The sequence below is a fragment of the Astyanax mexicanus genome, chromosome 19 (assembly GCF_023375975.1).
Source record: "Astyanax mexicanus isolate ESR-SI-001 chromosome 19, AstMex3_surface, whole genome shotgun sequence".
In the NCBI taxonomy this organism is placed as follows: Eukaryota; Metazoa; Chordata; class Actinopteri; order Characiformes; family Acestrorhamphidae; genus Astyanax; species Astyanax mexicanus.
The window spans coordinates 10,559,988-10,586,324 of record NC_064426.1 but is presented as its reverse complement, the minus strand read 5'-3'; the positions used below and the strand labels follow the sequence as shown (position 1 = coordinate 10,586,324).

Here is a 26,337-nt window from a genome sequence, read left to right as displayed (position 1 = left end):
CCACAGCTTCAGGGAGACTTGGTTTGTCTGCAGTATTACAAGACATGATCACAATCAACTTCTCTAAGGTGCCCTTTCTTTAGGTTAGAGCAATTGCCCTTCAAGATTCCTGTGCACGTCCCTGTATACAACCCATACTTAAATGTATTAGTGGGTAATATATAACACATACTCAAAAACTACTGTTCCTCCACACACTTGTTGTCGAGGGTGTGGAGCTGTTCCTGCAGGTAAGATTCCTAGTCAACATGTTGCTGTGTATGAGTGAAAAAGTTGATGTATGTAGTTGGGCTGCACGATATATAATTTAAACACGTGAAATTAATTGTGAACTGAAACTGGAGTAGCTGTTCACATGACCACTTAAAACAATCAGATAACTTCAGAAATCTGATAACGGTAATGCACTTATTGAATAAAGTGGTTATTTTAGAAGGTAAGTATGTATGAATGTAGGAATGTAGACACTTTATTAATTCTAAAGAATCAAATTCAAATTGTTGGCTTTAATGCCCCTTTTGTTGAATTGTGTAGTATATAAGCATGCTTTTGTATTACAATTGTTTAAAATGAAATCACATACCAAGTTAGAGAGAGCACAGTTAACCATATGATACAAGTTTTATTTCACTGAAAAATAAAAATAAACACAAAAACTGTCAAATACAAAATTCTTTATTGCCTGTATCAAAACATATTGCTCATATAGCTCATTTTACATTAATATTTTCATTACACCAGACATTTCACACAAAACAGTATATACACATTTACACATACTTTTTAGATTTCTCTGAAAGTGATATTCTCACTACTGTGGTTTCATTCCTGAAGGTAGACCCAGAATTAGGAGCATCTTTTACAGTTATTTACCCCAAATTAAGAGAATAGTTCAGTCTTCTTACCAGAACACATATATGTATATACATAGCATACAACAGAGATTTCAATATAATTGTATATTGCATTATTGTTTATTTACCACTCATTAAACTACACTGCATTGTGCTGCAGAATCACTTTTTGGCACATTTTTTACACTTTGCTTTGAAGAACAAGGGACACTCATTCATCACTGATTATATCTATATTGCTATATTTTTACTCCTATCTTATTTTTCACATAACTAAACAGTAATCAACACACATTTAATTTCTTGACAATTATGTACAGCAACTTTATACAGTAAACATACTGTTTTTAGTTTTTTTTTTATTAAATGTCTTTAAAAAATCTAGCTTAAAAACCTGCAACACCTGTTGCAACACTCTGGTTTGAATTAGACCGACAGAACTGGTGTTGGTTTGATTTTGTAAATGTCGTCTTGATTCAGCCGCAAAACCTGTAATTGATCAGATATTGCAAACAGTGAAAAGCACAAAGTACAGTTTCCAGTCTTCTTCTGGAAGATTGCGGTCATGATAGATTGGTTCAAAGCTCTGCACTGTGAGCGCAGAAAGGCAGGCGAGGGTGAAATTAGTGTCTTAGCTGTGAGCGGTGGGCGGTCATGTCTTCATATATGCCGTGATAAGCTTTGGATCCGTTCTCCTCTCCCTGGCTTGCACACAGGGTCTTCATCTAAACACAAAAACAAACATGTTGACCTGACTCAGCTTTTTCACATTTGTAAGGACAAACCACATTGTCCGCACTCTGCAAAAGGCCTGCTGGGAAATGCTGTGCACAAAGTGTGAATCATCTCACATCAAGTATAAACACCTCAGAGGCCTGTTTCCTTCACACTTGCACAGCCTGACCACGCATGCACAGCACATATAACACAGGCTTCATAGCGAAACTTCTCATTTCTAATTTCTAATAGACTTCTAATTTCCATTTAAAGGTTGGTGCCAGCATGCTTTTTTGTAAACAGCAGCCAATATAATGTAGTATATTATAATGTAATTAAATAAATGACAATAAATTTGTTCTATATTATAGAGCATTATAATATAGATTATGATAATATAGCTATACTTTACACTAATATATCATGTTTTTAATGTAATATATTAAATTACAATTGGTATTTTGTAAAATATAGATTTAGACCTAAAGCATATCATATTGTAGAATAATATTATATGTTATACTATAATAGACAGTATTACAGTAGATTATAATATAATAGACTGTATTACAGTAGATTATAATATAATAGACTGTATTACAGTAGGTTATATTATACAATGGACTATATTACTGTAGGTTGTATTAAAATATACTAGATTACAGTAGATTATAATATAATAGACTGTATTACAGTATATTATATTATAATAGACTGTATTACAGTATATTATTATTTAATAGACTGTATTACAGTACATTATTATTTAATAGACTGTATTACAGTAGATTATATTATAAAGGACTGTGTTAGAGTAGATTATAATATAATAGACTGTATTACCATAGGTTATATATTATAATAGACTGTATTACCATAGGTTATATATTATAATAGACTGTATTACAGTAGATTATATATTATAATAGACTGTATTACAGTAGGCTATATATTATAATAGACGATATTACAGTAGATTATATATTATAATAGACTGTATTACAGTAGATTATTATTTAATAGACTGTATCACAGTAGGTTATATATTATAATAGACTGTATTACAGTAGGTTATATATTATAATAGACTGTATTACAGTAGGCTATATATTATAATAGACGATATTACAGTAGGTTATATATTATAATACACTGTATTACAGTAGGTTATATTATAATAGACTGTATTACAGTAGGTTATATTATAATAGACTGTATTACAGTAGGTTTTATATTTTATAATAGACTGTATTACAGTATATTATATATTATAATAGACTGTATTACAGTAGGTTATATATTATAATAGACTGTATTACAGTATATTATATATTATAATAGACTGTATTACAGTAGGTTATATATTATAATAGACTGTATTACATTAGGTTATATTATAATAGACTGTGTTACAGTGGATGTAATATAAAGCCAAATCCACATTTGTAAGGATTGGTACCCCATATTTACCTTGGGTAACAGAGTAAGGCAACAGTGCATGCCGTCAGGATGGAGACCAGCACCATCACATTGGGTGAATCATGTAAATTGCCAGTAGAAGCTGCAGTAGTGACGATGTTTTCCACTTCTGTAAAACCCAAACATAACCAGTTATAACCAGTGCAGTCACTGCTGGAGCTGCATTACACCCGCTAGCAGTTCTATTATAAAACAAAAGCTGCATAAAGCAGCAATACCTATCAATAACAGAGGTTTTTAGAGCAGACCTCGACGCCATGCCTAATGCCAGATGTGGGCTAGAGGGGTTTTAACCCCCAGCATTGAGCTGTGGAGCAGTGGATCTGTGTACTATAAATCATTGGAGCTCCATCCAGTACTGCTAAAATGAGTTTGGGAGTTTGAATGAGTTAAGCTGGTGATCATCCAACATCCTGACTTCAGTAATGCTTTTGTCACCATTTTGAATGCAATCAAATTCTTACAGCAATGCTCCAAAATCTATCAGAAAGCATGGTCAGTAGAGATAAACTCTTTTTAACACCATTGATTGGCAAGAAACACTTAATAAGCAGTTGTAAACAAACTTTCTAATAACTTTCAATAATAGGTCATTAACTAATGATTAATAACTATTATTTCTCACATTTTAAGGAACAAAAAATTTGCTAACATGTTTGGAAATATTAATAAATGCATTGACAAAATGAACCGCAATGTTTAAATTCTGATGAGCTTATGATTGGTTAACATTTCTAAATATAAATATCAATGCAGATGAATAATTGTCATGTTTAAATATTTGTTAATAACTACTGCTTTGTTCACATCTACTTATCATTTAATCAACCCTAAAATATAACCCTACACCTAACCCTAACCCCCTTAATCAACCCTAAAAATCTAACCCTAACCTTAACCTTTAATCAACCCTAAAATCTAACCCTACACCTAACCCTAACCCCCTTAATCAACCCTAAAATCTAACCCTACACCTAACCCTAACCCTAACCTAAACTTTAAATCTAACTCTGACTCAATGATAAAATGTTACGATAAGGTTAGAGTTGGATGTCGTAATTCACACTGAACTTCACCCCCACACACACCCACTCAGCACACAGAGACTGACATGACTTTATTCCTTCAGCAATATTTGCTGCACTCTTAAAAACTAAACTCTCTACCTCAGTAACTGCTGTGATTATATATGTTCTATATGTTACAGTATGTCACACATCTCTGCACCTTATCCTCACTATACACTTTACTATATACTTTATTATACCGTATCTGTACTGCACTGTCCTGTCTTTAAATTGTCTCGTCCTTTGTATTTATTGTATTTATTGTTATTTAGTGTTATAATTTTATAATTTTATGTTGCACTGTCGTCACTCCTGCACTTTATGTTGTCTATTGCTTGTGGTTCTATGTTGCACCATGGTTCCGGAGGAACGTAATTTCACTACACTGTGTACCTGTACTCAGATGTACTGACAATAAAAGCCTCTTGACTTGACTTGACTTGACTTGACTTGAAGTGTTTCATGTCCTCTTTAAAGTATATTTATGAAAGTTATTTACTTATTTTCAAGGCAATAAATCTTTTTTCTTTTCTCTTATCTATCACTTATTATTTTTGTCTGACTTAGCATTGTGTAAGTGTAAGATAATAAGATCTTTTTTTTTTTACCTTATTTTAAGTCATTTGAATTCAAATAAATGCAAAAAAATCGTTATTCTGATTCTTGTGTTCAAGTTTAAACCAAGGCTTGATTTAAGTCTTAGTACTTTACTCAACTTTGAAATGGTTTGAAATCTTACTAAGAAAAATTTAAAATTTAAAACATTGTCTCAATGTTTATCAATCAATTTTTTGAAGTGTATTATATAATCTTTGTCCACCATCTGTTTTCCTAACTGCTCCATTTTTCTGCTCCCTCATACTGCATGTTTTCCATGTGATCTTTTGAATGCTTGGTCCTCAGTGCTGTTGCAGGGGTTTGCAGACTTACACCAGCATGATGACCAGCAGACAACAGGCATAGGTTGCAGCTGTAACCAGACTTGCACCAGTATTGAGTTACTGATATCTACCCCTACCTACCCCTGATATCTGCTTGTTGCTCAGTGCTGGTGCAAGTTTGATTGCAGCCGGGTGCTGCTGCCTGCCTGTCTGAGGATCAGTTTCTAAAGCTTAGTGTAAACTTCCATGTTCCACTTTTTCTATTCCTCATTCCTTTCCCTTTACCATTCTGTGGAGATTCCATGCTTTCTGTTTTACTTTCTCTCAGCCCAGCTAACCACTGCCATGCAGACCTGCTCTGCTTCTGCTCAGGATGAATTAGGATGAATAGGATTGATGTGATAGGTGGGATGGATGGATGGGTTGAATGGTTTGGATGAATGGATGTGTGGAATGGATGGGATGAATGGATGTGTGGAATGGATGGGATGGATGGATGTGTGGAATGGATGGGATGGATGGATGAATGGGTTAAATGGTTTGGATGGATGGATTGAGTGAATTAGGATGAATAGGATGGATGTGATAGATGGGATGGATGGATGGCTTGGATGTGTTGAATGGATGGGATGGATGGACGAATGGGTTACATGGTTTGGATGGATGCATTGGGTGAATTAGGATGAATAGGATGGATGTGATAGATGGGATGGATGGATGGCTTGGATGTGTTGAATGGATGGGATGGATGGACGAATGGGTTACATGGTTTGGATGGATGCATTGGGTGAATTAGGATGAATAGGATGGATGTGATAGATGGGATGGATGGATGGGTTGGATGGATGGATGTGTGGAATGGATAGGACGGATGGATGAATAGGTTAAATGGATTGGATAGATGCATTAGGTGAATTAGGATGAAAAGGATGGATATGATAGATGGGATGGATGGGTGGATGGATAAGATGGATGGATGAATAGGTTAAATGGATTGGATGGATGCATTGGGTGAAGTAGGATGAATAGGATGGATGGATGGATGTGTGGAATGGATAGGACGGATGGATGAATGGGTTAAATGGTTTGGATCGATGCATTGGGTGAATTAGGATGAAAAGGATGGATGTGATAGATGGGATGGATGGATGGGTTGGATGGATGAATGTGTGGAATGGATAGGATGGATGGATGAATAGGTTAAATGGATTGGATAGATGCATTGGGTGAATTAGGATGAAAAGGATGGATGTGATAGATGGGTTGGATGGATGGATGTGTGGAATGGATGGATGAATAGGTTAAATGGTTTGAATGGATGGATTGAGTAAATTAGGATGAAAAGGATGGATGTGATAGATGGGATGGATGAATGGGTTAAATGGTTTGAATGGATGGATTGAGTGAATTAAGATGAATAAAATTGATGGGATGGATGGATGGGTTGGATGGGTTGGGTGGATGGATGTGTGGAATGGATGGGATGAATGGTGGGCATGGGTGAGTGGGCTGGACCAATGAATAATTGAATGATTGATCCATCCTGAAGGAAATTTAGGAGCTTAGCGTAAATAAGCCTAAAAGCACATTAAGTGGTAGGAAGCATTGTAAAAAGCACTGGACAAATATATTTTACATTTAATTATATTTAAAATTTGCATTAGACATGAGAAAACGTCATGGGTGCAAAGCAATTTTCTGTAACTTTTATATATTTATATATATTTATTACTATTTTTTCAGATATTTTGAGTTTATCTATGCAAACAGATGAATACAGTTTAGTGACAGAACTGTTTTATTCAACATTTGTAAAGATGGCAAATTAAACTTACCCTTCACAAACAGCAAAAGGCTATCTGTCTCATTGCTTTCAAATTTTGCGCCATTTACCAAGACGTACTGGCAGAAGTAGAAGCCTGAGTCCTCCTTTTGCAGATCAGTGATCTTCACCGTTAGTTTCTCAATTTCACCGCTGACTGTCACCCTTCCTTCATAGGCTGAGCCATAAGATGCAGCTGAATCCTTCGTATTCGCATAGTAAAACAATTCACACTTCTCGGGGCGTCTTGCTTTCAGATATAAACCAATGTTGTTGCTGTTTTTTGTGGTTGTGCAAGTCATGGTCAGACTTTCTCCTTGATTCTTCATCACAACACCTGTGGAAAGAGGAGTTCAGAGCAGGTGAGATTGAGAATAAAATAAACAGAGTAGATGGTAAACCATAGATGAGTCAGGAGTGTTTAGACACATGCAATGATAAATATCTATCATTAGGCGGGGGCGGAGCCAGACATTTAAACATCAGGGGCTTAGTTCATATCTCCCATTTATATTATAACAGCTATCATTTCTCAAGGACTAATATAATAAGGGCATCTAATACAATAAGGGCATAATACATCTGTCAGTGGTTCTTTATTCTGTTTTAAAATTTCATTATTAAAAAAAAACATAGAAAGGCTCCAAGAAGAACTGAAATAAAATTATTTATCTACTAAAAGTTTAGAAGGGTCTTTCTAAAAACAAGCCAAAATTGGAAGAGCACAATTATACAACTGTGTGCACTAATGTAAAAATATAAAAATATATAAAGTATATATAAAAATACATAAATCTATCATTTGAACAATAAAATATTTTAAAATCTTTTATAAATAAGCTTAAATTGATAAAAATGTTTTTCATCAAGTGAGGACCTTTTGAGTGTAAAAGTTTCAAGATAATATAATAATATAAGAAAATCAAAGTTTGCCAGAGATTTCGAATGTTCACTCATAAAACTTATAGAATAACTGATATGAAGTGAGGGGGGTCAGAGAAGATTTCAGATTCAGTAATCACTCACAGATGATTGGTAACATTTTACAATAAGGGTTATCAATGGTTAATCGACAATACAGGATGTATTAACTATTTATTAATTGACACTAGTTTACACATGTTTAATTATATAATTAATTACAATTTTGAACTAATGTCTAAATTCATTATTGTTTACAGCATTCTTAAACATAACTATTTAGTAATGTTTAATAATGTCTCAACTAGTGTCAGTTAATAATCAGTTAAGACATTACTGAATCATTTAACAGTGTTCATATTAATGTGGTCAGTACTGTTATTTGTGACCCGTATTGTAAAGTGTTGCCAGTTAATTGAAACACCAGCAAATCTTTTGTGTTTGTCTGTGTTTGTCCAGCAGTTGCTGTACTCTGACCTTCTGTTCACTTCTCAATCTGTGTAACAGAGACGCTGAGGTTAAGGTCAAAACATTGAGTGCAAACTCGGTTTTAATCAAACCCCTTAAAAAAAGAGCTGTGGTTTCTGAACTATACTGTGTTGGTGTGAGTGTGTGGGAGTGTTTTCAGAAGCAATTAATCAAAACAAAATTTCCCACAAGCCTCTCAGACTGACTCACTGAGCATGAGAACAGTAAAGCAGGTAAAACTGCATTATTAAAAGTCAAAAAAGATTAAAGGTTACTCTTTAACAGTAAAAGTGGGCTGAAGAAACCACCTGTCTTCCTTGTAAAACAGGGCACATTTATAGGTTTAAGAAAAAACATTTACTGTACTAAAATTCCAGGTACTGTCTAAGTTTAAAGAGTTCAGTTACTAAAGCTAAAACTGCTTAATTCCATCCTAACGCCTGTTTATAGAGCTGCCCAGTGGCAGGAGGTGCAGAATCATTAAAATCAGCTGGTTCTGAAACAGCTTCTTCCACCAGACTGTCCTATTACTTAACATATACACATAAAGTTTTCCCTCACCTGTACATCTGTGCTAATCTTCCATGATGTTTCAATGATCCTAAACTGATCAAATGTATTTGATTTGATTTAATTTGTAATCACACACAGTCCTTCTAACACACAGTCTAAAATATGGTTGTCATTAGAGTGGCACAGTATATCATTTCTGCATCATCATCATCATTATCGCAAGGTCACATCTCAGGATGTGCAGTGTCACACTGAAAAATTAAATCATACACGTCATGATACAACTTGGTTGATAATAAAGGGGAATTGCATTGTTCTCGTTTTTTACTAGATTTCTTTTACTTCAATATTTGATACACAAAAGACATTATTAATTATTTCTAATATATACGTGTAATTTATTCTTCTGGAAAAATCTGGTTAAATTACTACATGTATTTCTTAATACCACAATATGTATCAGAGAACAACAAAATAACTCACTTCCCGTTTTTGCCCAATATCGGAAAAGCCCTAGTTGTCGCTACACTTTAAAAACACCCTATAGAATTAACTCAATAATCAGTGGTGCATGAAGTGCCCAAATCATATACTTCAGTTAAAGTAGAAATACCCAGGGTGAAATATTACTCCAGTAAATGTAAAAAAGTCTCCCCTTTAGAATGTAAAAGAACCCTGATTTATTAGAGCTCTAATTTTATATTATCATGTTTAAAACAGGAATAAAACTGGGTTCTTGCTTAATCATCTCATTTATTGAAAAAAGCTGTATTGTCTCGTTTGATTCACCAATCTTTTAACTGAAAGTCAGTATGTTTTCTGTTTATAAAATTCTAATAATAACAATATAATAATAATATAATAAAATGTAAAACAATTGCCATTATTATATAAAGTACATGCAAATAAACATACGTACAGTAAAACACAAAAAGGAATTTTCATTTTTAACTATAAGTATGTTATATCCTGTGAGCCGAGCTGAAGAACAAAGTGTAGAGAATCCAGATTTCTCCTGAATGCTCCTCAGCCAGCATGTCTATAGGTTCAGTTCCATCAGCAGCTCACCTGATTTACCACATTTACCAGTAATTTACCAAACCAGGTGTTTATTAATATGAGGAGAACTAGAAATAGAGATTAGGAGGTGTTTTAAGGACAACAGGGCTGTTAAAGCTCTGCTTTTTGTAAAATGTATGTATGTTTGTATTTATTGTAATGCTATAATGTGTTTTACTGAGCTAATAAACACTTACTGCACAGATAAGACACTTATTCTTTTTCTAAAATTCCCACAGGTGCCTAAAACATGTGCTATATATATATATATATATATATATATTCTGCCCTTTATACAGGCAAAGGCACTCCCAACATTTTAAGGTGTTGCTCTGAAGCTGAAGTGTTTGCTTGTCCCTGAGTAGCTACTGAATCTTCAACAAGTCAAAACAAGCAAAGTGTTCACTGCACCCTGCTGAACCTGTTTCATGTTTCTTTCATTTTAATATGTTCCATTCTTTTTAAACATAAACTAAAAGTATTTAGTTCTCAGACTCTTACTTTTCTAGCTTCCAAGTTGACTTTGAAATTTAGCTGAGATAGAGATAAATTTCAGTATTCAGTAACATAATGATGTAGAAAAATCTATTTTAGTACTGTAATCAATTGTTATTACCTTGTTATTGTCCTTAAACAACCTATAGAATCTACTTAATACATTTGAGGTTAACAATTTGCCCTCAATTTGTTTGGAAAAAAGTCTATAACAGCAATGACAAACATAAAATATAAGGTAAATCTACCATCTTAATACATTACATAACAAATATCAAAGTAAGCAAAATCTCACATTACTGTAAAAAGTAGTATTGGATTAATATCAACATGATTGTCGCTACACACTTTAAACTACATACTGGATCTACTTTCAAAAAATGATATGACAATCTTATAGAATAATAATAATAATAATAATAATAATAATAATAATAATAATAATAATAATAATAATAATAATAATAATAATAATTGTCTGTAATAGTTGTCAAATGCACTGTAAAAAAAATCCAACATAATAAAGTTTTAGTTAAAGTTTATATCAAGCTATTTTAGCAAAAACAAAAGTTTGAGCAACAATAAATCTGAAGTTGGTTCAGCAAAAATCACTTGAGAAAACAAGTGGTAACAAGTCTTTTACCAAGTAAGTTATTTACTTTTACAGTCTGGATATTATGTCCTTTTACTGCTGAGCATTAATTGACTTTTAATTAGCAGGTAAATTAGTTTATGTAAATATTACACAATTAACTTATTGTTAGTGTATTGGCAAATGTTATTATTACAATTTACAGCATTACAGCAAAACATTTTTTTAGGAAAAGCTTCATCTGAGCTATGCCAACCAATCAGCTTCTATTAGACAGTCTTCTATAATAAATCTGTGTTATATCCCAAAGCTTTACACTGCCAGTAAACACAGCACTACATTGCATTAAATATAAAAGATGAAACTGGAGTATACACTGGAGTATAAACGCAGTCCTCACCTGCTGTAACGGTGCTGTACTGACTGAGCAGAACAGTAATGCAGAGAGTCACGCTCAGAGTCATCATCACGGCTCCTTCAGATACACTGAAGCTACTGAGGGTAATCTGCTGCTTTAAAGGCCGCCTACAGAAGATGTTAGCACCTGTGTTACACTCCCACCTCCGTTTCTTACTTCTTCCTGTCTAGACCAGACTTTCTAAAACTTTGGCTTTATCATGTTCCACTTTAGAGGAAGTCATTTTCTTCATTCTTCCTGCCACAAAAATGAGGCAAGTTTCATTTTAACTGTCATTTAACTGAAATGCCATAAAAGCATCATTTATTTTACTTTTATTTCAGACATTTCTGCAACTTCAACTTTATTAAACTCCTCTTTGTGACATTTATCACTAGATAAAATATGTAAACTGAAGAGTAACTGTTTATTTTACCTTGAGTGTATTGACAAATATCTTTCAATTATGATTACTTATCTTAGTATCTATAATTACATAATTATTGTGTGAAATAAAAGTATTGTATTCTATATGCATAACCAATACTCACATTGTATTTGATCATTTTATTACTCACAGTGTATTTTACACGCATTTATATAGAAGATTAACCAATAATCACAGTATATTCTTTACATATATAGTAAAACATTGTTTGATCAGGCATGTGACTAACACAGACTCTATTGTGACAAATTAACCCACACGATACATAAGGCGTTTACTAACACATAGGATCTATTGTATGGCGGTCTAACCACGCGCCACTAACACATTAACATATAACATATGAGATTTATTGTGAGACTTGTGTAGCTCATGCTTGAAGCATTTCGTTCACTGCATGTCTCTGACTAACGGCCATCAATCATCAGCTAGTGCACTCTGTACGAACTGAATTGATACAAAGGAGACTTCAGGACGAACAGTGCGGCCTTTCTCTCTGTGCGTGCAAAGTTCTTCACCTACCAAAGCGGGAGGACGCGCGCACATAGGGAGGGCGGCACTGTCTAATTACTGGAACAATATCACACTGTCTGACTGGACCCAGTCAATTCTTAAAACAATACCACACTGTCCGGCTGGACACAATCAAGGCCAAACATTAGTGGTCCGGTCAGACCTGTGAAACTTGAACACTAACACGTGAGAATATGCATACTAACATGAGATGATTTTAGCAACGCCTCATCAGCAGGCTTCACGTCATTTGGGGTATAAACATGGAGTCAGGTCAGAGGGGGGTCAGAACTTATGCTGGGACGGCTGTTAGACGGTCTTTCATGTGTGGGTTCTCCTGAATATTCAGTACTTTGTAATAAATACTTGGTTTGCTTTCAACTTCACTCCACCTGTCTGACTCTCTCTACCAAACGAACACGTAGGGGAGTTGTACCCCGGACGAGAGGTGGGTGTTGACCCACCTTTCATTTTCTTTTCTACAACATGTGCAGAAAAAAGGAACTAACACATAGTGTTTTTAAAAGAGGACTGCATTTCTGTTTTATTACTATTCACAAAGCAATGAGTAACGATGTAAATCAGGGGTAAAAACTGTAGTTTAGTCATAAAGAGACGCACTTAACCCATAGGTGCACCTAGCTCTGCAGCCAGAGGACTTGCACAAAGTACAGACATGTATAAAGTACAACAGACCCAGACCTGAGTAACAGTACTTTAGGTACTAAAAAAATTACTTGAGTAGAAGCTGAAGTGTTCTTTAATCTCCACACTAAAGTGTAAGTACACTGTAAACCCATACGTTGTTTAAACTCAATTGATTTAAGTCTGTTTTACATAAAATTGGAGATTTCTAAACAATACTCAACTTTTTTGAGTTAGTTGAACATTTGTGGGCACATATACTGTACTACTCAAACTGAGTTCTTTAGCTTGAACCAACTTATAATAACTGAGTTTAGTCTGTTGTCATTAGCAGATTCTTTTCTATTGGCTTCTGTCACAGTCTATTTGCATACTGGGTGTGTCCAACAGTTTCTGACTAACACTCACCATCAGTGTGTAGTGATTCACCCTGGGCTACCTTAGAAATAAATCAACTTCCCCTTTAGTTGTAATAACTTAATGTTTTAATTTATGCCAAATAAAGTTTTTATTCCACATTACTAAACTTTTTTAAGGCAACCGGTTTCCTCCAATTCAACTCCAAAAATTTGAGCAAACCAGCTGCCTTAAAAAAGGTAAGTAAACTCAACTTATCTGGTCTTACAGTATAACAAAAATAAAAAAAAAGTTAAATCAACTTCCCCTTTAGTTGTAAAACTTGATGTTCTAAGTTATGCAAACCTAGGTTTTTATTACCCATTACTTAACTTTTTAAGGCAACCGATTTCCTCAATTTTTTTAAGTAAATTTAACTTATCAGGCTTACAATGTACTAAAGTATTCAACTATTTTTTTTACCTTACCCTTGTGTGGTGTTCATATTTTTGTTACTCAGCCAGTGAGTGTTCATAGGCCTGGTGGATCCGCTGCATTTTAATGCGTATTGAATTCGGCACAATTCAGCAATAACACTTTAAAACACTCAACAGATGCTTGATTCATCTAATTTACAAGCAATATAAAGAGCTTATATGGTTAAATTTTGCCATTTACATTTTTCATGTTACATTTATTTAAAAAAAAAGTGAAAATAAATTAAGCTCAAGATATGAGTGGAACATTTTAAATTTTCTAATTTACAAATGAAGTAATGTTTTTCGTAACAACTGATTTTTACAGTATTTATTTGAACATCATTAGAACTTTTACACAAGTAACCATGTCAGTCTACACAACACATCATCCCCACTACCAATACCAGGCTCCACAACACATGAGGGGCAGAGTTTTCTACTTCTTGCACTTGCTTTTTCTGTCCATCTTTGTCCATCTTTGGTCCACACACAGTACACTGTACACATCTAATTCTGCTTTTTTGAATATACTCCCTGAGAGTTAATATCAACTCATTTTTATTGTATTTGCGTGATCATCGAATACATTGTATAACAGAGTTACAGTAACTCTTTTTTGGGAGTTTTTGAACTGTTGTGTGAGTTAAAATATTTATCACATCTAGAGTAAAATACAGCTCACAGCTGGAGTTAAATTTACCATAAACTCCTTCTTAGTGTTAAAAAATAATGGAAAAAATTTGAGTTATAAAACTAATATTTTAAAACCCTTGGAACATTTAGGAGTAAAAATGACAACAAAAAGCATCATTACTAATTACAATAACAACTTCATAATCAACAAGCGTCACAAGTGTACTTATGGAAGAAAGCCCTGGTGGGTAAGACTACACACTGATGGTGAGCTGGGATTGGGGGACACGCCCATTAGAGAGTTCAGTCACGCTCCTCAACACCTTACAATAAACTCTGAAATAAACTCTACGCCACCAAAGAGTTCCCCTCAACTCAACTTGAAGTTTAAGATGGGGGAATAAACTCACACAATTTAACACTTTCACATATTTTTGTTTAACTTCAGATTTTTAAACTCTAGAAATGTGCTGTGCACTAGTGTGCTGAATATTAACACCATTTAAAAATGCAATAATCAGCATGGGCACAAACATGCTGTGCTTAGTGCTTAGTTTTTGCCCTATTTTTGTATTTTATGTTACTTTCTATGCTGTAGCATTATTAACCATCTGAAACCATTATTGGCCAATAAGCTTTCCGAATCCTGTCTCGTGATTTTTTGCGAGCAGTTTCAGTTCTTATTGTGGTGAAACTAGCCAACCAGCTCCATATAAACACAGTGAAAACACAGTCATACACAATGTTTACATTTTCATTTGTTACAATGAATAAATACAACAAATTCATATTTATGTTTATAGCAAACTTTCTTTAACACTAAAAGTAGTCATGCTGTTTTTTATTGTTGTGCATTTAAGTCTGACATACAGGACCAGTCAAATCTTTGGACACTCTCCTTTTATTCTAAATAAAAGGTGAAGACACCAAATCTATTAAGAGGTAGGAAAGTAAACAAGGACAGGAAGAGGACCACCTACCCACTCACAGAGAGCAGGGCCAGTGATTATAACAGCATCTGTTAAGAGTTTAACACAAATTGTATTAAACTGGTTTATTGTTTTAAAAGTATACAGGGGTTGGACAATAAAACTGAAACACCTGGTTTCAGACCACAATAATTTATTGTGGTGACAGACAGTTCTGGTGGAAACAAGAGAGTTGAGGTGCACATTGAATTCTGTCGAGATTTCTGCAGCCGTGGTTTTATGTTTTTTGGATACAATCCGGGTTAGCACCTGAACATCCCTTTCAGACAGTTTCCTCTTACAGCGTCCACAGTTAATCCTGTTGGATGTGGTTGGTCCTTCTTGGTGGTATGCTGACATTACCCTGAATACCGTGGCTCTTGACGCATCACAAAGACTTGCTGTCTTGGTCACAGATGCGCCGGCAAGACGTGCACCAACAATTTGTCCTCTTTTGAACTCTGGTATGTCTCCCATAATGTTGTGTGCATTGCAATATTTAGAGCAGAACTGTGCTCTTACCCTGATAATTAAACCTTCACACTCTGCTCTTACTGGTGCAATAATGTGCAATTAATGAAGATTGGCCCCCAGGCTGCTCCAATTTAGCCATAAAACCTCTCACACTAAAACGACAGGTGTTTCAGTTTCATTGTCCAACACCTGTACATAGGCAATATAATTACTTATAATTACTTGTTTTGTTCGTAACAGAGAATTATACCTAATATTAGTCACCGATTTATATGTTTGTGTCTGTTAAATTATTAAGTAATTTACTGTGGTGTTTAAATTAGATGTGTGCAAACTGAGTATGAACATGTGTTCCTAAAAGTGTTTCTAGTGAGAGACGGACTGTTGATAATTTATGGGCAGTGTTTTAAGTGCAGTGTGAACAGATTGGAGAGCTTATTGTAAATTAGTGTTTCTGACCCACCTGGACGCTAGAATCAGCATCGGAGGTCAATGACCTGCCAAGGAAAATGAACAAAATACCAAAAAGAGCAAAAGACTCTGTTTAGGTTAACAAATATAAGTTTTTTTAATTCTGGTATTTAAAAAAAAAAATATCTTGGTCCAGATACCTAAGAAATTAGGTATGAAATAGATGATAAAGTTATCAAGTCTAAGTTTAACTGATACGAAGAATAACTGTTTATACTGTAGAGAGGCACAGGTATATCTATAGCTTTGGATAATAGTGTCTAACTTAAAAGGCAGAATTTTAATGTAGTATTTATGCTTCATATTAATTTAATAAAATAGTTGATAAAACATAAAACGTTTTTAATGTTCTTGTGATTTTTCTTTTTGCAAGAAAACAATAGTAAAGAAAAAAAACACTGAAGGATAAAGTATATTCTATGTTACTGTATGTAACCTATCTGTGCTCTATTTTGCTCTGGTTATTCTGCACCTTTAAAGTGCTAATCTTATAGAAACAATAAAATCAAACTACTGAATACTGAATATAATGATTTTCTTCCCATCAAAACATGATTAATACAACACAGGCAGTGTAGTTTTCATGAACCTATATACAACAGTCAACATGTTTATTTTATGTGAGGAAAATATGGCTTGTCCTCTACAGTCTCTGGTACAAGCTAACCAAATAACTGTTCGGGTTCATAGAAAACCCTAAACGCTCTTACTGAAATTGCTCTCAATAACAGTTTTTACAGTTTTTGTTAACAGCAGCAGTTACTGTATCTCCCTCAGTCTAGTAAGTGGTTTTTGACTAAACACAGACAGCCTTTTTATATTACAACTATAACACTAACCTAGGGTCTGTGGTTTTGACAGTTTAGTTTGACAGTTGAGTATACAACTTCTCTTCCACAGAAAGACAACACACTTTTAGCTCTACATGTACTTGTTTTGTAATAATGATTATAATAATAATAATATGCATTCATGGCCAAAAGTGTTGGCATCCCTGAAGAGGTTTCTGAAAATTGTTGCAATTACATTAATTATTTTTATATTTACTTTGTGTGTATTGGAATAACACAACAAAACAAAAACTAAAAAAAATTATATAAGACATTGCACATAAAACTCTGTAACTTTGGGCTTTATAAAATTATTGGCACCCTCAAAGATCCAGACTCTGTCAAATATCAATTCTGGCCAATTTAGAACCCTCCAGTGCTTTGTTTCCATTCATCTCTGGGTGCTTTTTGAAGTATGTTTGGGGTCATTGTCTTGCCGGAAGACCCATGTCCTAAGACATAAACCCAACTTTTTGACACTGGGCCCTATATTGCTGTATATGGGCCTACTATAATCTTTAGATTTCACGATGCCTTGCACACAGTCAAGGCTCCTAGTGCCAGAGGCAGAAAAACAACCCCAAAACATCAGGACATACGCCAGAGAGAGGGCATTTTGTTTTCTGTAAACAGTAGAATGATGTGCTTTTACCTTTTTGGCTTACTCACATACGTGGTTTGCTTTTTTATGTCTTTGCGTCAGCAGTGGGGTCCACCTGGGTCTCCTGGATACTATCGCATTGTATTTAATTCAAATGTTAACAGATAGATCATGCTGACACTGATGCACCCTGAGCCTGCAGGACAACTTGGAATAATCTTTGGAACTTGATTGGAGCTGCATTGTTCCTCACTCTACCTGGCTCTGCCTCACTCTACATCACTCTGCCTGACTCTACCTTGCGTTGCCTCACACTTCCTCACTGTGCCTTTCTCTAGCTGACTCTGCTTTACTTTACCTGACTCTACTTCTGTCTCTGATTTCACCATACTCTGTCTTGCTGTGCCTCGTCCCACCTAACTCTGTCTCACTCTACCTTGATCTGTCTCATCTTATCTAATTCTGACTCGGTCTCACTCTGCCTTGCTTTGTCTTACTTTATCTGACTCAACTTTAGTCTACCTCACCCTACTTGACTCTGCCTCACTTTGCTTGACTCTTAATCTACCTTGGTCTATCTTTTGTCTAGTTTGTAACCCCGCCCCCTTGTTACCGGACCCAGGTGTTCCTCACCCTCCTTGTGTATGTAAGCCCCTCTGTTTCAGTGTTTCCTGTGGAGACTTTCGTGTGCTTATGATGCTTTGATGTTTGTCAGGTTTGTATGATTTCTTTATTACTGTGCTACTGTTCCAATGCCAGCGGCGCCTGCCGCCACAGCTCCAGTACCAGCTCCAGCCATGCCCGCTGCCTATCAGTGTGGCAGCTCCAGTACCAGCTCCAGCCAATCAGCGCAACAGCTCCAGTGCTAGCGATGCCTGTTGCTGTGCCAGCTCCAGCTCAAGCAATGCCCGTCGCAGTGCCAGCTCCCGTGCCCACAGCTCCAGTCGTCGCATCAGCTTTCGTGCCGGTGGCTCCAGTCACAGCACCAGCTCATGTCCCCACTGCTACAGTTGCTGCACCAGCACCTTTGTGCCTGCAGCTCCGGCCTAGCACCATGTTTTGTTCCTGGAGTGGCCGCTGCGACTGCTCGCGCCGCCAACAGGAAGTAGTATCAGTCAGTAGTAGGATAGTCAGCTGACCTCATTCTTTGCGCACATAACATTACTGAACCTAGACCTGACCAACTGCAGCAACCACAGATCTTTGCACCACCTCAACAGACTTGTACGGTAGTTACTTAGCATTAGGCTTTTCCACAACCCCAAGAACTGTCTTTCCACATGATTGTTTAACAAATTAAAAAAGTAACTCACTGTAACAGTTAGTTCATTTGTAGTAGGTTACCAGCTGAAAACCTTTTTTTGGCCAGGCAGTGTAATTTATAATGAAACCATGGCTGATTAAAAGTGAAAGTGTGAGACTCCACTGTGAGAAGCAATGCACAAAACAAACCCACTGAACACAGAGATAAGACCGAAAAAACAACTAGCTAAAACCACCGTATGAAGACATGACCGCACCTCAGCAGTTACAACAGTTTCTCAGTTTTAACCTTTGTTTAAAGTTTAAGGACTCGACAACAGAAATGTGCTAACATACTGTATATCCTACTACATTATACTGTACGTCCACATGTTTGTGGACACCCCTGTGGACACAACCCTAATGCATTTTGAAGTGTGGAACTGTGGAGTATCATCTCTGGAATTAATTTACTATATGTCTTACTGATAAACTCTTTCTAACACCCTTGATTTTACAAGAAGAAATGAATGAATTCTTTTGTCTACACAGTGTACTTCTGGATTTTTTGATGACTACACTTTGGCCATCAGCTTTGTTTTGTACTATATTCAAGATTTCAGATTTTATTGTCACGTCACAGAGTACAGGTGTACATGTGAGTGAAAAACTTGGATGCAGATTCCCACCAAATGTGCAGAGAACAATTTTCCAGAGAACAGAGAACACTCAACCACAATATAGACAAATATTGCACGGAAATATATTAAGTAAGACTGAATAAGTAAATATACGATGCTTTGTAGATATGTGGAAATGAGGAAATAGTCCAGCAGGTGAAAGAATAACTATGAGTAAGTGCAGGTAAGGAATGAGTTGAGTGGGAAGTGCAGGGGGCAGAGTGCTGTATAATATGGGAAAGTCTGATAGATACAGTGTAAAGTAAGGTTCAGGCTGCAGAGTTTGTATGGGTGTCAGTGGTGTGGGTTGGGAAGAACACTGTTCTACTGGCTGTTCCACAGCCTGGTCGCCTGGGGGAAGAAGCTGTCTCGGAACCGGCTGGTTCTGGTTTTCAAGCTTCTGAGCCTTCTTCCACTCGGCAGCTGTGAGAACAGGGAGCGGCTTTGTATCCTTTTTGTATGCATTCTATCCATTGAACCATGGCTAAATGTATCTGTATCTGCACACTTGATTTCAGGGGAAAAAATCAATAAGCAGGTTTCATAATATGTACCCAACATGTTAGTATGTATATTATATTGTTGTCACTAAAAGTCCTCGTACCCCACTTTTCATCCCATATCTGTCTTTAATATAATGTATGTCATTACATTATGTGTCACAATTTATCCACCAATAGCAATGCTCCAAAACATATTTATACATCAACTTATTTTGATAGTTAATGTTGGCATGTCCTTCTCCAGTAAAGTTGCCATTTTGGAGATTTTTGAGGGCGTGTGAGGGCAGTGAGGGCGTATTTAAAATATCATACCAGTTTATACATGTGAATATAAACTATGAGATTAGTCAGACCTCAGGAGCTCTAATTATGCCACTGATCTGAATACAGTGTTCACAGGGAGGCCTCGTGTGTGCATGCAGCTGTACCATGCTCTGTGCCATTAAACTACATTACACACTAACCATACTCTAGATTATCAGTAAACAACTTCATTACCATATAGGGTTGAGAACCAGGTGTGTAAAACCAGGTCTGTAAAACCAAGCTGGTTTACTGTAGATATGCTTACTCTAGTTGGTTATATACAATACTGTATATATCACAGAGGCTCCTGATTTGATATCTATAAATGAAACGCATTGCCAATATTTACAATTGCTTCCGGGGGCCCCCTGCTGGCCAAAAGGTTGGCAAAAAAAAACGAAATAAAAAAAATTAAACACATTATTTCTTTTTTGTTTGACACCAAAGAGACACCGTACAAGCAAGTTATGCTAGGCAAGGTAGAATAAGCTGGCTTCGGCACAACCATGAAACGGTCTTATCCCAGCGGTGCCCAAAGAAGAAAGAAAATGAAGCAAAGGAAGTCCAGCACAGAAAGCTTGACAAAGCTCACCAACATCTGGAACGAGCCGATCTCCGGGGCTGTTTGCCCAGCGTCAGCACTGTGGAACGAGCCGATTTCCGGGGCTGTTTGCCCGGCGTCAGCTGTGATGGAAGGTGTTTATTGAAATGATTCATAATCAATGATGTGTGATGATTCATAAACAATGACGACTATTAATGATATTACTTTTTGTTCCATGCGATGATAATGTGTACTCAGTAAACTGAACTTAACATTCTTCCCTCAGTGAGCATATCTAAGATGCTGAGTGAGAGTTTTTCTATCTGGGGAAAGCAGTGTGTGCTAAGGAATGCACGTCACAGTTGTTCTGTCTACAAATTCTGGTGCCAGGGTCATCTTTCCTTCTGCTTGCAGAAAACCAGGGTGTTTTGAGAACCAGCCTGATATGCTCACTAAGGGATTATGTCATACCACCTGTCAGAAGAAGTTGACGTGTCACAATGGTGGCACTGTGCCCATAATTGGGAAGTAAGATAGTAAGGGTTGGGAGGATCTAAGGTATAAAGAGAGCGTGGCACTCTTGCAAGGCAGGAGATCACTCTGTATTCGTACGCGTGTCTTCTCAATAAATCTTGTTACTCATTCTGATCAAGACTCAGAGACTCTGCAGTTTCTTTCATCCTGTCATTATTTTCCACCACAATTTGGCGTCACGAACAGGATGAGCATGGTCTTGCAATGGAGGGGGAGAGACTAGCACCTGCCGAGGACGCTCTCCAGCAAAACAGCTGGACCCAGAAGCAGGGGAAAAATTCCACAGAATAAGGACAAGTACCGCGGGGGCAAGTGCGGCCTCTCACCCCCCACTCGCAATCCAGGCCTCATCAACAAACATTGGTGGTGAGTGACAGGTTAACTAATTTACTCATTAAGAAAATTTTAAATGCAAAATTTGTTCTTAAATTAATTTACTCCCCTCCATCCTTCCTTCAGCACTCCGCCCTGGACAGTGTATAGTTACATGACGGTGTACAAGACTAGCCTGGTCATAGCGAGGCCTTTATTGATGTATGTAAATATATCTTTGAAGTTAAAGAGAAGACTAGCCTGGTCGTAGCGAGGCCTCCATTGATAGACGTGTCATTAGAGTAATAGGTCCCGGGACCGTGGGGAGGAGTGCATAAATAATACTAATAGTACAGGGTACTGATTGTGTATTAAGCAGGGTTAGAAGAAGGAAGGTGAGACGTGATTATTGGGGCTAAATTACTCTGAGTCATTAAAATCGAATGAGAGAACAAAATAGGATCCCAAGTAACTAAAGAATTGAAACTTAAGCCAAAAATTCATGATGCAGCTCTTTTCAATCAAATGAGCCAAAACTATATGTGCGTGTCTGTGCGTGTGTGTAAGTGTGTATGTTTCTAACATTTGTCTAACTCTGATATTCTATAAGCGAATCTAATGATGAATATAATGTGTGTGTGGCTGTGTCAGAATCGCTCCCTATTCCAGAAATAGTGCACTATATAGTGTATAAACCATTTTTTGCAGTACTGTTTAAAATCCCAGCAGTACATTCTGTTTCCCTATATAGTTCACTATGAAAAACCTAATGCATCACAAAATTTAGAAATTTCAAAATATACTATAATGCAATGCAGTGCTGTTGTATCAGACGTCCTCAGAGCAGGACAAACATGGTTTATTGTTTGGTTGTTCCATAATTCGTTTAGTAAATAGAAAATGCTACATAGTGAAAGAGTTAATGAGTGAGCCATTCTGAACACAGCTTCTGTCTTCATGTGGTTTAGGCCTTTTCTATTCTTTTCTTATTGAGACTGATTTCAGCTCAGTCTCAGCTGAATGAGATTTAAAGAATACACATATCTAATTTCTCTTGTGGTTCTCATGTATCTCAGTCTATGCTGATCTTTTGATTCTCTTAATGAGGATGGTAGATTTTAGAAACCAGTAAGAAAAGACCTTACTTTCTTTGGAAAGGTTTAATTTGACAAACTCAATATTGTATCTATTACGAGCTGCAGTGAATTGGGTCTCTCTTTCTGACTTTTAAACAAGGAGACATCAGATGTTTTTTAAAAAATAAAAAATAAAAAAAAAATGGAGCTTTCTGTTTTGCTTTCCATATGTTTTCTATTTCTCGCAATGAAGAACTTGCTTGCATATTCTTGGCTATATTTTGAGTCCCCATCAGAGCACAACAATATAATGTTAATGTTTATACAGTTTAGAAATATCAAGCATTGTTTGGCTGGAAATAATTTTTGTTTTAGTTATTTCATGAGGCTAAACAATTTTTAACCATGTTATAGAATTCCTTTCAGGATTTCTTTTTTATTATTGTTTTTTTTCTTTTAAGGTTTTTTTTTGAGGGATTTTTCTCTTTTGACTGAATGTTGCTCAGTGCTGTTTTCTGGGTGTTTGAGAAGGCAGGGGTGGTGCTCATCACAGGAATTTTGATCCTCAGAGACAGGGTCCTCTGCAACAGTACTGTGAACATCATCTGAACCAGAGCACTTCATGAGGAGAGTCTCAGATGAGAGACTGTGTTTGGTCCAGCTGTCGGTCGATGGCTGGACTGCGTCTTTACCGGACCTGTTGTGATTCAAATGTTACAGCACTGGTCCAGGAAACTGGTTTCAGATCTGGAAGAACTGAGCGATCAGAGACCGCTTCAGACAGCACCTGCTCAACCATCAACACCACCCACCCCCAGCAGCCAATCAGCCCAGTGGATTCACCCCTCAGCCTGAGCCAGCAACGGAGACGTGAGACCAGATTTTTATTTTTTTATTTTTATGCCTGTTTACTTTTTTTATTATTAAAAGGAGTGATTTTATTAAATTTTTGATGTTTATGCCTCATGTAGAAAATGTTTGGTTAAACTTTAAATCTGGTGGTGACTCAAATTATGACTGTTTTACCTTTCTTTTTAAGAAAAAAAAGTATATATATATATATAAATATATATATTTAATTGTAAATAGTAGCCAAACATGGTTGCTGAGCAGATTAATACATTAGAGGTCTATCACTTATTGGCCCTCAATTTTTTACTGAAAAGTTCTTTTAGGTTTATATTACGTAACTTATGTTGTCTAATGACTATGATTTGTATAAAACATTTTTAACAACAATCATCTCCGCTAAGGCTTATGTAAGGGAAGTTGTTTACAGGCTTTTGACAAAATTAATACATATAAGCTTAAAGATGTAGCTGTAACTAGCTAACGTAACCAAGCATGCTTGCTTAAATAAAAATCAACCATTTAAAATCTTATTAATACATCAATGTAGACTATCAACTACAAAAAGAGCTTTGTTTGCTCCAAAAGTTAAAAAAAAGGGTAAGATAGAAATCTTTCTCTTATATGTGCATTAATATTAATGCTAAATTAATTCAATATATATAATAATAACTAGCTTGCTAAACCACCAGCTAACAGTCTTGCAACTATGCCAAACAAGTGAAACTTAAATATGTTTTTATTTTTTGCAATTAATTTACAGGTAGCACAGTTCGCAAAAATATATATTGGAACTGAACAAGGAAAATAAATATTAGGCCAATGACTTCTAACAGGACCACTGCAGCTCATAGCTTCAAAATCACTGTCATAGGAACTAGTTAGTCTAAACTTAGGTGGACCATGCCTACAACAGCTTGTGGACACAACTCCACACACATTTAAATTCTAACATCAGCCAAATGTTTTTAGACTCAAGTTAACAGATGGAAAATACGTTTACAAAGGATACAGAGGAAATGCACTGACTGCATCATACTCATCAGAGTTTTGGAGGAACTGAACCCTCTACTTAATAACTAAAATAAAAAGGGGGTGTTTTAGGCTCCTTGTGTGTTCGCCCTCAAATAACAGCACCAATAAGAATAAATATTATGAGCAATGCTTTAAGGATTTCTGAGTATATGTAAAGTTGAGGATTGTGGGTCTATAGATTGGCATTAAGAATGTTGGGCACATAACAAACTATTTTAAAATAAATACAACTAAGATTAATCTGAAGTGCACAAATAAGTTTTAGATGTGCTTCAAAGGAAGAACTAGGTGATCCCTGAGGGATATAAACTGATAGAGAGTTACAAATCTTTGGTGCATAAATACAAAAGGCAACGCTAAATGTACTCAACAAATGAGCTGGAATTGTCGATCTGTCAGGAGTCCTGATATATACTTAGCTGCTAAGCCATTAAGAGATTTTTACACTTTTTACACTAAATGAATATTAAAATCTAATCTAAATAATCTTCTCTCTTTTTTTTTTTGTGTGAGTTAGAACTGTAGCTGCAGCATTCTGACCAATATGTAATTTGTAAATTGTAGAGAATAATAATTGTAATCCAGAGAATAATGCATTACAATAGTCTAATCAAAACAAAGGTGTAGATCAGCTTCTCAGCATCTAGTGTAAGAAAATGTCTAATTAATGTATAAAAATATATACATTATTGTGGTTGAAGATTAAATTAGACAATGTGAAAGGTTAAAAGAAAATAAGAAGGCATTTGATAAATAAATGTTGAGACTATGTATTCTATAGTCTAGAGCAAAAACAGTGACAATGTTGAAAAACATTGACTTGATTTTAACACTTTTATAACTTTATGTTGTAATTCTGAAAAAAAAAAAAAGTGGAAGTTAATGTAGTAAACATTTGTTTATGAATCTTCTCAGATCCATGGTGGGCATAACGAGGCAGGGAGTGTCCGGCGTGGGGACTGGTGTGCAATAGGCCCCAGCATGTCCACAGCTGAGATGAAGAAACACTTGTTCTCATACTCTGTATGCGGACACTTGTCATTACTCCCGGGGCTTCTTAGGCGTTATGTAGACCATCATGGAATCTTGGATGATTCCATTTGGTCTAGAAGCGGGGAGTGAAGGGTGTGATTGGAGATAACCACACCTTTACACTCTTATTCTTAAATGTTTTATACATTTATATATACAGTTATTATTTTTACTGTTCACTTTATAATTCACTTAATAACCTTATGATCTTTGCTCTCTTTTTAACTGTCACGGCGACACAAGGCTTTGGAGGTTGTTTTTACTTTTTCAGGAATCAGGAAGGTCAGAGTGTTTTCATCAACAATGAGAGCTGTGAGGAGAACGTGACCCTGAGTGGCAGAGAAGCTTCACTGCTTTTCTGCTGTTCTGGGACCAGTGCATATGAACTAGGAGACAACAAGTTATCTGAGTGAAGTGCTGGAAACCTCTCCTCAGATAGCCAGAAGATTTTTCCATCCACTCTTTTCCTCTGTCTCATCTTCTCACAGACTTTAGGACACTTAAGGACTGTCTGCTGTGTTCATGAAGGACACAGTGCTGAACAACATCATGATAAGAACT

General features: G+C 35.9%; 1 protein-coding gene across 1 annotated transcript; it reads right to left on the bottom strand.

Annotated features, from left to right (window-relative positions):
* Positions 1-659: 659 nt before the first annotated feature.
* LOC125784447 (V-set and immunoglobulin domain-containing protein 1-like) lies at positions 660-11,390 on the bottom strand. Its single transcript, XM_049468084.1, has 4 exons — positions 11,269-11,390; positions 6,834-7,157; positions 3,042-3,159; positions 660-1,579 (listed from the first exon to the last, which is right to left on the bottom strand). Exons 1-4 carry the CDS (start codon positions 11,333-11,335, stop codon positions 1,576-1,578), a joined length of 513 nt encoding a protein of 170 aa, XP_049324041.1. The 5' UTR covers positions 11,336-11,390; the 3' UTR covers positions 660-1,575.
* Positions 11,391-26,337: the final 14,947 nt, after the last annotated feature.